Here is a 13638-nt window from a genome sequence, read left to right as displayed (position 1 = left end):
AGACCACATTGGGGTGGATGTAGTGATTGTCCTGCTGGCATCCCGATCTACACAGGCAGCAGGCCCCTCCAAGGCCCACCTATGTGCAGTCGGCGGCTTCCAAGTTCCACATCACTCCCACGGCCCTGTCACCCTTCCAACTGCTCACCAGGCAGCTAGGGGGTCAAGTGTTAAACCTACTCTTCTATACTCATTGAAGTGTACGTACGCACAATGGCTGCGGTCTTACGGGATGTCTGTATCGTTCCGCCGGGTCGATTAAGTGGTCCGACTGTTCCTGGAAAAGGGGCTCACGGTAGGTGGAATCCACGTGGTGGTGTAGCCAGTGGGGGCCATGCCGAACAAGTCACCTTGTCCAATGTCCTGCCCGACCTCTCCAAAGAGCTCCTCCTCCCCGACCTCTGTCTATTGGGGAGGTTAAGTCCGGGGTGGATCCACTTAGCTTGGCCTCAAGGAGGCCCCCCTGAAGCATGTCTACTCCTTCCTACACCAGGTTTTTATCCGCCTGGCCTGAGTGGAGGTTTTGGACAGGGGCTTCAAAGTCCCCTATCAAGGGGAGATTTTTAGAATCTTCTGGTCTGCAGACGGCCTGCGGTGCATTGCATGTATGGCGGTGGGGTACATTAGATGCCACCAAGTCATTCGCAGCCGGCACCGCCGCCTTCTCTTCCTCCGTTGTACCTACAACTGCACACCCATCAGGGGAGGCCCACCTGATGTGTGTTGCCACCATGGCTGCCAACACGGAGGGGACGAAGTCGCGTCTGCCCGGCCGGAAGGCTAAGTGGAAAACTAAACAGAGGTTAGCCAGGGCTACGCCTCACTACGTGGGCCGTAAGAGCCCCGTCCCCAAAGACCGGCGCGGGTGTCACGGTCATTCTTCGTCCCAATGTCACCAGAGAGATCTCCAGCCCAACGACGAATCATCATCACGTGATGCACCACCATTAATAATGCGTGGGCCCTCAAAGGTGGCAGTGGTACTGCGAGTGACCCCCAAGCCAGAGGATGCTCTATCCTTGCCCGACCACAACCCCGAGGGCAAGATGTCGAGGAACTCTGCCGCGACCTCTGCCAGACAACTGGGCCAAGTGTTCTAGACTCCTGGTCCCTCCGTGGTAGATGGACCCCGGCAAACTGACAGGACCTGGAGGCTAAGGTCACCGCTCGCTTGGAACGGTGAACAGATTTGATCCGAGTGCTATCTTATTGGGGCTGAGATCTCATCATAAACTAGCAGATTGCCGCCATGTTGTGGTACCGGCTGGTCACATTGACCCCTCCCTCCCCCTTTGTCACGACACTCCAGAGAATGCTTGTTCAATTCTTCTGGAACAAAAGACTGCACTGGGTCGCTGCGGATGTTCTGAGTACTCCGATTAGGAAGGGCAGTCAGGTGCTGGTGCGCCTCCGCACCCAGGTGGCGACCTTTCGCCTTCAGACCCTGCAGCGATACCTCTATGTCGAGCCCCATCCACGATGGTGTGCCCTGGTGACATATTTCTTCCGCCAGGTGCACGGCCTGAATTATGATGTGCAGCTCCTGTTTATTGACCTGAGGGGACTTTGCAACTCCTTTCAGGTGCTCCTCATATTGTACCAGGACCTTCTGAAATTCAGGACCATAGTTGCCTCGTGCCGCAGCTCTTCCCTGTCAGGTGTAGTGGCAATCGTAAGGGAGTCGCTGCTCAGGAATCCGCACCACGGCCAATACCCTTTCAGGTGGCTGGCGGAGGGGGCCTGTGGCTGCCAGGGTGACCAAGATCAGGGGCATGCTGGGTGGCGGAGGAGTGGGCTGGATGACACCCCACGAGTAGGCTCAACGTGCGGGGGTGATGGTCCGGCACACGGCTGATGCTACCCAAGACATCAAAATGGTCCAGCTTGGACCCAGTGGTACTGATGGCAGTGCAGGTGTGCAGTGGACCCCTGTCTGAACGGACCCCTCCTCAGGCAGAATTCCACATTGGACTGAGGCCCCGAAACCCCCTCGGGAGTCTGTGCCCCACAATCCTAACCGCCTCGCGGAAATGCCCTCCGTGCCTTTTCACACTGCGTGGAGGGGTTTCCTATAGGAGCTGCTGGGGCTGCACACCCTTCACGTCTTTGCCCTCACTAAGACACGCCATGGCGCGCCGTGTTGTCATCCACTGGAGGTCCCTCTATAGAGATGACCTCCCCCTCAATCTTGAGGAACTGGGTTGAGTGTGCTGCAGCCCCTGATGCCTGCACTTTTTGCGGGCTCATGGAATCTGAGCACCATGTCTATGTTAAGTGTTCGCGGCTGCACCCCCTTTTCTGTTTTTCTGTTAATTTTTTTAAAAGTTCTGTATGCACTTCAGCCCCAGGGCCCTCATCTATGCGGACCCGGTGGGGAGAGGGTCAGGGGAGGAGGAAGACCTGCTTCAGGGCCTGACGAAACTCATCATTTACAGATCCAGGCAGCGGGCGACCAAGAAGATTGTCTGCCCTTCTTGCACGTCTATTTTCGTGGCCAGGTGTCCCTGGAGAAGGAGAATGATGTGTCCAAGGCCACCATCGTGGTTTTTCGTGCTCAGGTGGGCACCGCAGGGGCTGGTTTGCTATATCAACTCTCAATCACATTTTGATTTGATGTTTGTAAGTTTCTGTTGATCTTTGTTCCGATTGTGTGTTCCGATGGGCAGCATGGTAGCACAGTGGTTAGCACAGTTGCTTCACAGCTCCAGGGTCCCAGGTTTGATTCCCTGCTGGGTCCCTGTCTGTGTGGAGTCTGCACGTTCTCCTCATGTCTGCGTGGGTTTCCTTCGGGTGCTCCGCTGTCCTCCCACAGTCCAAAGATGTGCAGGTTAGGTAGATTGGCCATGCTAAATTGCCCATAGTGTTCAAAAAGGTGAGGTGGGGTTACTGGGTTGTGGGGAGAGGGTGGAGGTGTGGGCCTCGGTGGGTTGGTCTTTCCAGTGTGGACTCGGTAGGCCAAATGGCTTCCTTCTGCACTGTAAATTCTATGTTTGGGTAGTGCTCATATTTGGAGCGGCCCTTTTAATTGGTCCCCAAGTTTATTTACTTTAATTTAATTATTTGAGCTTAAAAGTCTGTAGGTTGTGTTTGCTGCTGCTCCTGCTGGTGGCTACAGATGCCTGGAGTCTGCTGCTGCTGCTCTTCTGTGTACTTGCTGCTGGTGTGTGCCTGCTGTCTCTTCCCCTTGGGCTTGCCTGCTGCCTTTGGGGTGAAAGGAAGGAAGAAAGAAGGCAGCTGCCTTTCGGCCTCTTTTACCTGGAGTGTGGTGAGGGAAGGATTTTGGCAGACCTAGAACTGGGCTGAAGATGCAAGAGGGCTTTCTCGAGCAGCTTGCAGATATCTTTGAAAGCTTATTTTGTGTGTTGACATCTGACTACATGTTCTGTTTTGGACCTATGGACCTATCAATACTCCTTTTGTTCTTGTGGCCCAATCCCCGGACTGGGTGGCAGCGGAAGAGCTGATGCCAATACTGCAGGAGATCAGGGACGATGGCCTGACTCGACTGCGCAGTCCAGAGGTTGCGTTGGGACATTTTCATGGACTACCAGTTACTTGTTGTGTTCAGTAGCCATCTGGTGCTCCCGTTCTGGGAGCCACGCAGATCGCTGGTGTTCCTCTTTTCCCTGTGTTTGGTCTATGTTTGCCGGCGGGGCGGGGGGATTTATATGATAGGTACCGTGTTACTGCAGTTTATATTTTTGCCAGTTTGGGTTTGTCTTACTACTGTTTTTTTATTACTCGTTCTGTATTTTGCTTTGTCGTTTCGTATGATGATCTGTTTGTATTTTATGCTGGGTGCCAAGTGATTAGTGTCCTCATTGTATTGTCCTTTGTATTATTAATACTGTCAATAAATCAAAATATTTGCAAATTATGTTTGCTGCTTGCTCCTGCTGGTGGCTGCAGATGCCTGGGGGCTGCTGTTGCTGTTTCTATCCTTTTCTGTAGCCGGAAAGAAGGACAATTTTTTCTAAGACACCTAGAGCCTGGAACACCTGGCTCAGGGGATGTACGAGTCCAGAAACCAATCCAGTTTGAAGCAAGAAAGCGCTGCAGGTCCTGGTGCGCGACATTGTTCTAAATGGGTCACCTGATGACACCGTTGAAGAAATGTTTTTGCAGATTGCTGATGCTTTTGTTGTGGTGTGGTGAGTGCTGCATGTAACTGACATGTCACCGCGGGTTAAACACGCTGGACGTAAAGGATGTTCAACTGCACCTTGAGCGCGAGTGGAAGATGTGGATGGCAGGATTTGGTTCTGGTGAGATTGGGCCATGTGGGAGGGCCTGCACAGCTGCGGCTCCTGGATGGAGCTGACATTGACACATGGAACAAGCCACACATTGATGGACAGATCATTTCTACGACAAAGTTCTGAACATGATAACATATTCTCAGACTTATCCTCCATTTCTATTGAGGAACCTGCGAGGGCTGATACCATGGCTGGAATTCTCCAGCCATTACAATTACCTGTTCCCGCTGGCAGCGCATCCCCACCCGTGGATTTCCAGGCGGCTGCGATGGGTGGCTTCAATGGGAAATCCCATTGACCAGCGGCGGGAGTATGGAATCCCATCACCAACAAACGGCACGCTGCCAAGACACACGCAGCTGGGGGACCGGAGGATCCAGTCACGCATGTTTGGATTTTCTGTGACAATGAGCTGATATAGCTTTGTATTGGTACCAATATCGAATGGTGACGTTTCCTTGTTGTTTAATGGTTCATGTGATATGGGGAATGTTACATAGTTGATTTTCAAATCTTTGTTACTGTTGACCGTTTAATAAACAAAATATTCTCAACTCTGAAGTGCATCTTTCAGAATACACATGCCAAGTCTCAGAGGATGATTCGTGCATAGCATCTCAAGGAAACTTTGAAGCCTGGATAGTGTGCCTGAACTCTAGAAGCGTTAGCACCATTGAGGCAGCAGCAAATACTAAAACAGGAGGTAGCAGGGCTTCAGCACTGTGGATCCTCTTGTGACCAAAGGGTAAGTGTGCAGATCAGGGAAGGGCAACTGAGCACAGTCTCGCTAATGTTCCCGGTAGTGGTCTGGGGTCTAGGAGCTCCTGATATGGCCGGGGGGGTGAGTGTGCAGAGCAAGGTTTGCCTGAACAACTTGCTCACTGGATGGCGCTCTGTTAGAAGGTGAGACAGTCATGGGCTGGTTTAGCACAGTGGGCTAAATAGCTGGCTTGTTGCAGAACAAGGCAGCAGCGCGGGTTCAATTTCCGTACCGGCCTCCCCGAATAGACGGCGGAATATGGCGACTAGGGGCTTTTCACAGTAACTTCATTGAAGCCTACATGTGACAATAAGTGATTATTATTATTATCATAGTAAGGGTGCATGGCAGGGGGGTGTGTGGGGATTGAGTGTCCCGGGATGGAAGCCTTAACTGATTGTTAGTCTCTCTACTTCTTCAATTTCTTACAGATATCAAAATGGATGGTCGTGTCAGTCTCGCAGCAGCTGCTCTCACGTTGCAGATGGCAGCCGAGACGGGCAAATGCCGGAGAAGGCGGCAGCAGCTACGGCGCAGGTAAGGGGCGGCACCCCATGTGCAAGGGGGCCGCTGCACACCATGATGACCAAGCCGCCCCTCAGGCTGGGGAGGAACCCAGAGGTGGGCGGGGGGGCCAGCGACGGCCCAAGATGTGTAGACATTATCAGTCTTTCGATGAGATGACAGACAGCACGTGCCAAAGGAATTCCATCTCGGGAGTGAGGCAATGCAGCACCTGTGTCAAGTCCTCGCTGCACTGAACTTTTTATGTCACCGGTTCATTACATGGTTCGAGCAGGAACCTGTGTGGCATTTCTTATTCTATAGCCCACAGGTGCAAGAGGTCAGGGATGCTCTGTATGCCCAGGCTTCTGACTTTATCATCTTCAACCTGGACCAGGCCAACGAAGATGCCATCGCTGGAATAGCCCAAATCCAGGGATCATAGATGGCACATATGTTGCCCTACACACACTGGGGCATCAGGGACTGTCCTTTTTCAACAGAAAGGGGTTTCACTCCCTGAATGTTCAGATTGTATGCAACCGCCGCCTCAGTATCATGCACGTGTGTGTCTGCTACCCAGGAAGTGTGCATGACAGGTACATCCTGGGGCATTCGGAGATCCCCAGCATCTTTGAGGACCACCCGAGGATGACGAGTTGGCTCTTGGGGGACAAGGAATACGCGCTGAGGTCTTGACTGATACACCGGTGCGATGGTCCGAGACCGACGCGGAGACCGAGATAACGAGGCCCATATTGGCACCCGTGATGTCCCTGAGCAGTGTATCAGACTGCTCAAAATGCAGTTCCGTTGCCTGGACTGTTCTGGTGGAGCATTGCAGTACACCCCCCAGAGGGTTTGTGCTTAGTGGTGATCTGCTGTGTCCTCCACAACCTGGCACAGTAGTGAGGTGATGTGCTAGAGGAGGAGGAAGAGGGACATGTAGCCTCATCTGAGGAGAAGTCGGACCAGGAGCAGCTGGATGTCGAGCCCATGGAGGAGCTGGGGGAGGAGCCGGATCATGGAGGACAGGCCGCGACAAGGGCCCAACACCCCTGGAGGACTAGGGAAGCCCTCATCCTCACCAGATTCACATAAGATGCAGCTATGTCCGTCAGCTTAACGTCCCCCCACTATTTCCCTCCTTTCCTCCTCTCCCCCACATTTCCCTCTTTCCCCAATACCTCCTCTTCGCCATTCATAGAACATAGAACATAGAACAATACAGCGCAGTACAGGCCCTTCGGCCCACGATGTTGCACCGAAACAAAAGCCATCTAACCTACACTATGCCATTATCATCCATATGTTTATCCAATAAACTTTTAAATGCCCTCAATGTTGGCGAGTTCACTACTGTAGCAGGTAGGGCATTCCACGGCCTCACTACTCTTTGCGTAAAGAACCTACCTCTGACCTCTGTCCTATATCTATTACCCCTCAGTTTAAAGTTATGTCCCCTCGTGCCAGCCATTTCCATCCGCGGGAGAAGGCTCTCACTGTCCACCCTATCCAACCCCCTGATCATTTTGTATGCCTCTATTAAGTCTCCTCTTAACCTTCTTCTCTCCAACGAAAACAACCTCAAGTCCATCAGCCTTTCCTCATAAGATTTTCCCTCCATACCAGGCAACATCCTGGTAAATCTCCTCTGCACCCGCTCCAAAGCCTCCACGTCCTTCCTATAATGCGGTGACCAGAACTGTATGCAATACTCCAAATGCAGCCGTACCAGAGTTCTGTACAGCTGCAACATGACCTCCCGACTCCGGAACTCAATCCCTCTACCAATAAAGGCCAACACTCCATAGGCCTTCTTCACAACCCTATCAACCTGGGTGGCAACTTTCAGGGATCTATGTACATGGACACCTAGATCCCTCTGCTCATCCACACTTTCAAGAACTTTACCATTAGCCAAATATTCCGCATTCCTGTTATTCCTTCCAAAGTGAATCACCTCACACTTCTCTACATTAAACTCCATTTGCCACCTCTCAGCCCAGCTCTGCAGCTTATCTATATGCCTCTGTAACCTGCTACATCCTTCCACACTATCGACAACACCACCGACTTTAGTATCGTCTGCAAATTTACTCACCCACCCTTCTGCGCCTTCCTCTAGGTCATTGATAAAAATTACAAACAGCAACGGCCCCAGAACAGATCCTTGTGGTACTCCACTTGTGACTGTACTCCATTCTGAACATTTCCCATCAACCACCACCCTCTGTTTTCCTTTCCTTTCCGTTTCCCACCTTCCTCCCAATCTATCCCTGTCCCACAATCACCCCCCCCCCCATCCCACCGCCCCCACCCCGACCACCCTGTGCCACCCTCCAAGGGTCTGTGTAACATTACCCCAGGGTGATGGGCCTGTGTTGGCACTGTCAGCAGGTCAATATACAAAGCAGGATAGTGACGTTAACTCGCTGTGAGGAAAGCTCTGGTGCTCCTCAGTTTCTACTAAAATCTGCCTCCTATCTTTCTGCTGACAGCGTGCTCACACCCATCCTCTGAACGGGGTGTGCATCGGGGGTGTTTGATCTTGGACCACTGTGTCCGGGGGCAGGCAGGCCTGCTGTGAAGATTAACATGATAGAGGCTTCACATGTATCAGGTGTTACATGTTGCAATAGTGAACATTTGGCATTTCCGTTCCCCTCAGCTACAGGTAGTGACCGCCCCCCCCCCCCCCCCCCCCTCCCCCACCACCACCTCCACCCCCCAGTGACTTTCATTGTCCCTCAATCTGCATGATCTTTCATGCTCTGCAGCTACATCGAGTTGTGTCCCCAGGATGCACATCAATGGTAGGGGTATCGGGAGCTGTGAAGGGAATGCAGAGATCTTTCAGTGATTTGAACAAGTTGACAGAGGTGGGGATGGAGGGGCGGTGCTGATGCTGTGAGGAAGATCCAGAGATCCTTCAGTGATTTGGACAAGTTGAGTGTCTGGGCAAATGAATGGCAGATACAGTATAATTTGGATAAATGTGACGTTGTCCACTTTGATAGCAAAAACGGGCAGGCAGATTATCTGAATAGCATAAATTAGGAGAGAGGAACGAGACCTGGGTGTCCTTGTACACCAGTCACTGAAGGTAAGCATGCAGGTGCAGCAGGCGGTAAAGAAGGCAAATGGTATGCTGGCCTTCATAGCAAGAGGATTTGCGTACAGGAGCAGGGATGTCTTGCTGCAATTGTATAGGGCCTTAGTGAGGCCATACCTGAAATATTGTGTGCAGTTTTGGTCTCCTTATCTGAGGAAGGATGTTCTTGCTATAGAGGGAGTGCGGAGAAGTTTTGCCAGACTGATTCCTGAGCTGGAAGGACTGACGTGTGAGGAGAGATTGATTCGGTTAGGATTATATTCATTGGGAGTTCAGAAGAATGAGGGGGGGGGGGGGGGGGGGGATGTCCAGAACCAGGGTCATAATCTGAGATACGTGTTAGACCATTTTGGATTGAGACCAGGAGAAATGTCTTCACCCAGAGAATGGTCAGTCTGTGGAATCTGCTACCACAGAAAGAGTAGGTGAGGCCAAAACATTTTATGTTTTCAAGAAGCAGTTAGATATCGCATTTGGGGCAAAGAAGATCAAAGGATATTGGGGGGGGGGGAAAGGTGGGATCAGGATATTGAGTTGGATGATCATAGTGAATGGCGGAGCAGAAGGGATGAATGGCACCCTCCTGCTCCCATTTCCTATTTCACGGACTTCTGTGATCTGGTCACAAAGTTCTTGCATCAATCCTCTGCAGAAGAGCCCATGTGCAACTTTACCCTCTGGTGAGCTGACACATTCACTATCCTTGCCATCTGCCCTGGATGCAAACCACCTGTGCCTCCTGTCTCACTGTGTGCAGTTCCATTCCCGATGCTAACCTCTCTGACACATGCAGTGTCAGGATCTGAGCTGGTGATTGTGAGTGTAAAATCATGTGATAGCGCTGTGCTTTCAACATTACTCCTCATGGGGTCCCTCCAAGCCCAGCCATATTGCATTTCTCAGACATCAGGAAAGACACAAGATTGGGGCACAGAGTGGAAACATGGCAGGTTTTATACTCCTGATCTCCTGTTGGTGAAGAAAGAATTTAAAGCCAGTTTTCACTTGCAATAAATTTACTTGCTGGTATGCATCTCTTAACTCAGTCAACTCATGTCAGTGTCTCTTTATCTGTGCTGAAATAACCATCCAATCAATACCGTCCACCTGTAAGCACTTAACTTCATGTGATATAATTAACAGTGGGAGTTGGGATGTTAAGAGGTGTATGCTGGCACCATCTGCAGCTTGGAAGTTAAGAGAGGAGGATGTAGGATGTAGGATGTGAGAAGAGAAATTAATCATCTTTCATGGGTTCAGCCTCAGCAATGGCCCTTCTACATAGTTAACACCATTGCCTCCAGGGGGTTTAGAGAATGCAAGCATTCCCGTCCGCTTCCAAATAGTTTCATAGAATTTACAGTGCAGAAAGAGGCCATTCGGCCCATCGATTCTGCACCGGCCCTTGGAAAGAGCACCCTACCCTATCCCCATAACCCAGTAACCCCACCCAACACTAAGGGCAATTTATCATGGCCAACCCACCTAACCTGCACATCTTTGGACTGTGGGAGGAAACCGGAGCACCCGGAGGAAACCCACGCATACACGGGGAGGATGTGCAGACTCCACACAGACAGTGACCCAAGCCGGAATCAAACCTGGGACCCTGCTGCTGCTTCCTGCTGCTTACCATTTCCTCTGGGACTCACAAGTCAGTAAGTGTACTGCAATATGTTCAGGTGATGTGGCTGTCATGGTTGAATAGCTAGCAGTATTTGCAAGCTGTACGATGTGGGTGTGAGGCTTGCAATAGTGCTAAGTGTGTGAGAGTAAGGTGAAATATCTGAATGTCAGGTATGAGACCTGATTGATAGAGATTGCTGGTAGGTGGTGTTGCCAATTCGCACAGGAGACACCAATAATGGTGCTCTTTTTAACTGGATACTGATAGTTATTAATGATGATATTGCTTTTCAGAGTCGCCAGGTATCAAATGATACCACCACAAGGTTTTACCAGATATCGATCAAAGGCCAAACAACCAGTTAGTTAGTTCAGGTTCAATGATAGTTTATTTACACACAAGAATTACTTCGACATGCAACATAAAACACTGCAAGCTAAATTACACCTAACACTACAACAACCTGTACTTAACTTCAGGCACCCGGCTATATGCAGAGGAACAAGGCCTTTGTTCAGATCTAGCGTGGCTGGGTCTGGAGAAGTGACTTCGTTTCTGCTGGGCTCATCCGTCTGGTAGCGATCATTGGTCTTGAACTTGCTTCTGGTCGTGATGCTGCAAATGGTTTGAGGCGAAAGCCGGGGCCAAGAGAGTGCCAGTGAGCCGGGGACAAAAGAGACTGGACACATGGCAGTGTCTCTTTATCCTTCGGGGGTTTCACGCTCTTTTGGGTGATCCTTAGCTTTGGACCCAATAATTCGGCAGGCTTCGATTTTAACCAATAAAGGGGCGGGTGCTTGATGGTTGGGCGTGACCTGAGCAGTCATTGACCTTGGCTGTTTGGGCTTCCTGGGTGAAGGGAGTGGCGCCGATGAGTCTGTTTCTGTATCTGTTACCTGAGTACAAGTCTTTTGTTCTGGGGAAATGGGCCATTACAATGCAAATCAGCTGGGGGTTTCGATAGTGTCTGGTTATCTAGTAGCCAATATACACTTAAGCTCTGAGTTCGCCTGGATCCTGCATTGACCATATTTCCTGTGATTCTTTGCAAGTGGCCATGTTTCCCTTTGTAAGTGGCCATCCCAGATGGCTACATCCCGTCCTTTTGATCCTGAACGCGAATTTGGTGGATCACATTGTTGATCCCTCATCCGTCTTTGGTGTGCCGGTTATCCTTAGTCAAGGACAGGTTCTACACTACTCTGTCCTATGTTTTTGGAGCATTTACCTAAGTTTTTAATACATCACACATTCATAAATTCTAAGGGGCCACTATAAACATTTAATCATACATTTAACTTATTTACACAAGGGAACCTCTAACTATCATTACCTAAGCTACACTCATGCTGCTGGCAAATATCAAACGGAACTTATAATACAGTACAAAAATGTTAAACAACAGCAGCATCACATCTCTACTTAATTCATTACAATCATAGAAAAACACAATCTTTATTTCGTCAGAAAAAAGGTTTAAAAGGTTTGTGGGGTTTGGTGGATTCCCAGGAAAGGGGCTCAGAGTGTATATATAGGGGAGCGGGAGGCTCTCCTTCGCCATTTGCGGAGTCGAAGTGTCTGAACGACACTGCACAGTATTGCTATTACCAAGAGGGCTTCTACTGTATAGGAGAGGGAATACCACTTTACAATGTTTTCGCACCACGTGGGGGTATCAGTGCTTATTTTCATGTGAGGTGTGGTGTCCGGGCTAGGAGTCTCATATTGTATGGTCATGTATGGGACGGTGTGGTGTGGGGTACAAAGGCTGTCAACGCGCACAACTATAGGGATCCAACGATGATCACAATGGAGGTCATCAGTTCTGTCTTCATCTTCTTGTCTTTTTGTTCTTCGTTCTTCGGTTATTCCTGGGGGTGCAAGCATAATATCTGTTATTACCCTTGGTTAATATCTCATTTTGTTTGTCTTTCTCTCCTGAGCTTCAATTACCCATTAGAATCGTCACCATGTGTGACTCCCTCATTTTTAAAAAAAAACATTTTGGAGATAAGACATCCGGAAAAAAAAAAAATTCTGTTAAAGTGCAAGGAATCTCGCAGCTTGTGGTCGATGCATATAGCAGCAAATTTTGTTACAACCAAGTGTGTTGAACATGTAAATAGCAGTTGAGGTAGCGACCAAAGGGTCGCTGAAAGTAAAGAGTTGAGTGCAGAGACTGTGACAAAAAGCATTCTTTAAACCACACTCAAAAAGAACAGATAAGGGGAAACAAAGACCTGCCAAGGACAGTAAGGCGTGTTAAGAACTTTTCCAAGTTACTCATGATGGTGGGAACATGGGGTGCGTGTGAGCCGCGGCAGGGCAAGAATGGGTGGACTTCCTCGGGTAGGGCGGTGATCAGTGCTGTTGCTCCACTACCCGAGCTTGGCTGACCGAATACATAGGGGATCCTCAGGCAGGGCGGGGATTAGTGCCATTACTCCACTGCCTGGGTGACCTTACACGAGCGGAAAGAATTTGTAACATATGGACTCCGACAATGTGCAGAAGAGTAATCGTGAGTGCATCAAGAAATTTAGTAAATGGGCGACGTTAATTAAAACATGTGAGACCGGAAGAATAAACTGTATCAAGAAATTCCATGTCAAAGTGACATTAACTAAAACCATGTAAGATCAGAAAGAAAGAAAGAAAGCGGGCAGGCTCCATCAGAAAATAGGACACCATAAACCACAGCCGGTTCCTTTTTCTCATCATATGGACACCTCAGGGTACAGTATCAAAAAGCGTCGCGAAAGGGTTACCGTAACGGGAGTCAGACTCTGAGTCATCACCATCTCCCGGTTGCCAAACTCGTGTCTGCCGTTTTCGTGCCGTGGCTGCGTGGGATATTGTGGGATTCGAATCGCCATTCCTTATCAATCGTAACGGGTTATCGCGGTGCCAATGGTGGATTCTTTGGTCATGAGGGGCGGTAGCTGCAAAGGGCAAATTTCTCTCGTCAGGCAGTGGCTCTGGCTGTGGCAATGAAAGGCGGTATCGGGGGCCAAACATGTCTTGCTTGTGGTTCCAGGGCTGGAGCAACTGAAGCCTGGGCGGTTGTGCCATTCGTCGTTGATTTCAAATAAGTCTGAAGTGCTGTCGCTAGCGTCTGAATCAAGTTCAAGGTGGAAAGTCGTTCCTGTGGACGGAGACACGGTCGGGTCTGTGGACGTACTGTCCTGGCTGGGGGAGGGTGTCAGTGGGCGGGGCGTACTCATCTGCCATTGCCAGGGAGACGTGGTGTGAGTGGCTGCATTGGGTTCCATAAACTTTAAGCTGATTGATTTGGAACCAACCTGATTTTCCATTGGAGTACGTTATTTTGTAAACAGAGGGGTTCACTTTATCCGAAATGGAGTAGGGTCCT

General features: G+C 50.0%; 1 protein-coding gene across 2 annotated transcripts in view; it reads right to left on the bottom strand.

Annotated features, from left to right (window-relative positions):
• The window catches only part of LOC140425105 (HEPACAM family member 2-like), a 227846-nt gene that overhangs the window by 94159 nt on the left and 120049 nt on the right, over positions 1-13638 (bottom strand). Inside the window, exon 5 of one of the 2 annotated variants that reach the window (XM_072509011.1) lies at positions 10668-12136. The exons of the other annotated variant lie outside the window; for it this stretch is intronic. Within the exon in view, the coding sequence (XP_072365112.1) occupies positions 11784-12136 (353 nt within the window). The 3' untranslated portion in view covers positions 10668-11783. Of the gene's footprint in view, positions 1-10667; positions 12137-13638 lie in introns of those variants that run through there. 2 annotated transcript variants of the gene reach the window in all.

This window comes from Scyliorhinus torazame, chromosome 6 (genome assembly GCF_047496885.1).
Source record: "Scyliorhinus torazame isolate Kashiwa2021f chromosome 6, sScyTor2.1, whole genome shotgun sequence".
Classification (NCBI taxonomy): domain Eukaryota; kingdom Metazoa; phylum Chordata; class Chondrichthyes; order Carcharhiniformes; family Scyliorhinidae; genus Scyliorhinus; species Scyliorhinus torazame.
This window is presented reverse-complemented; position numbering and strand designations above follow the sequence as displayed.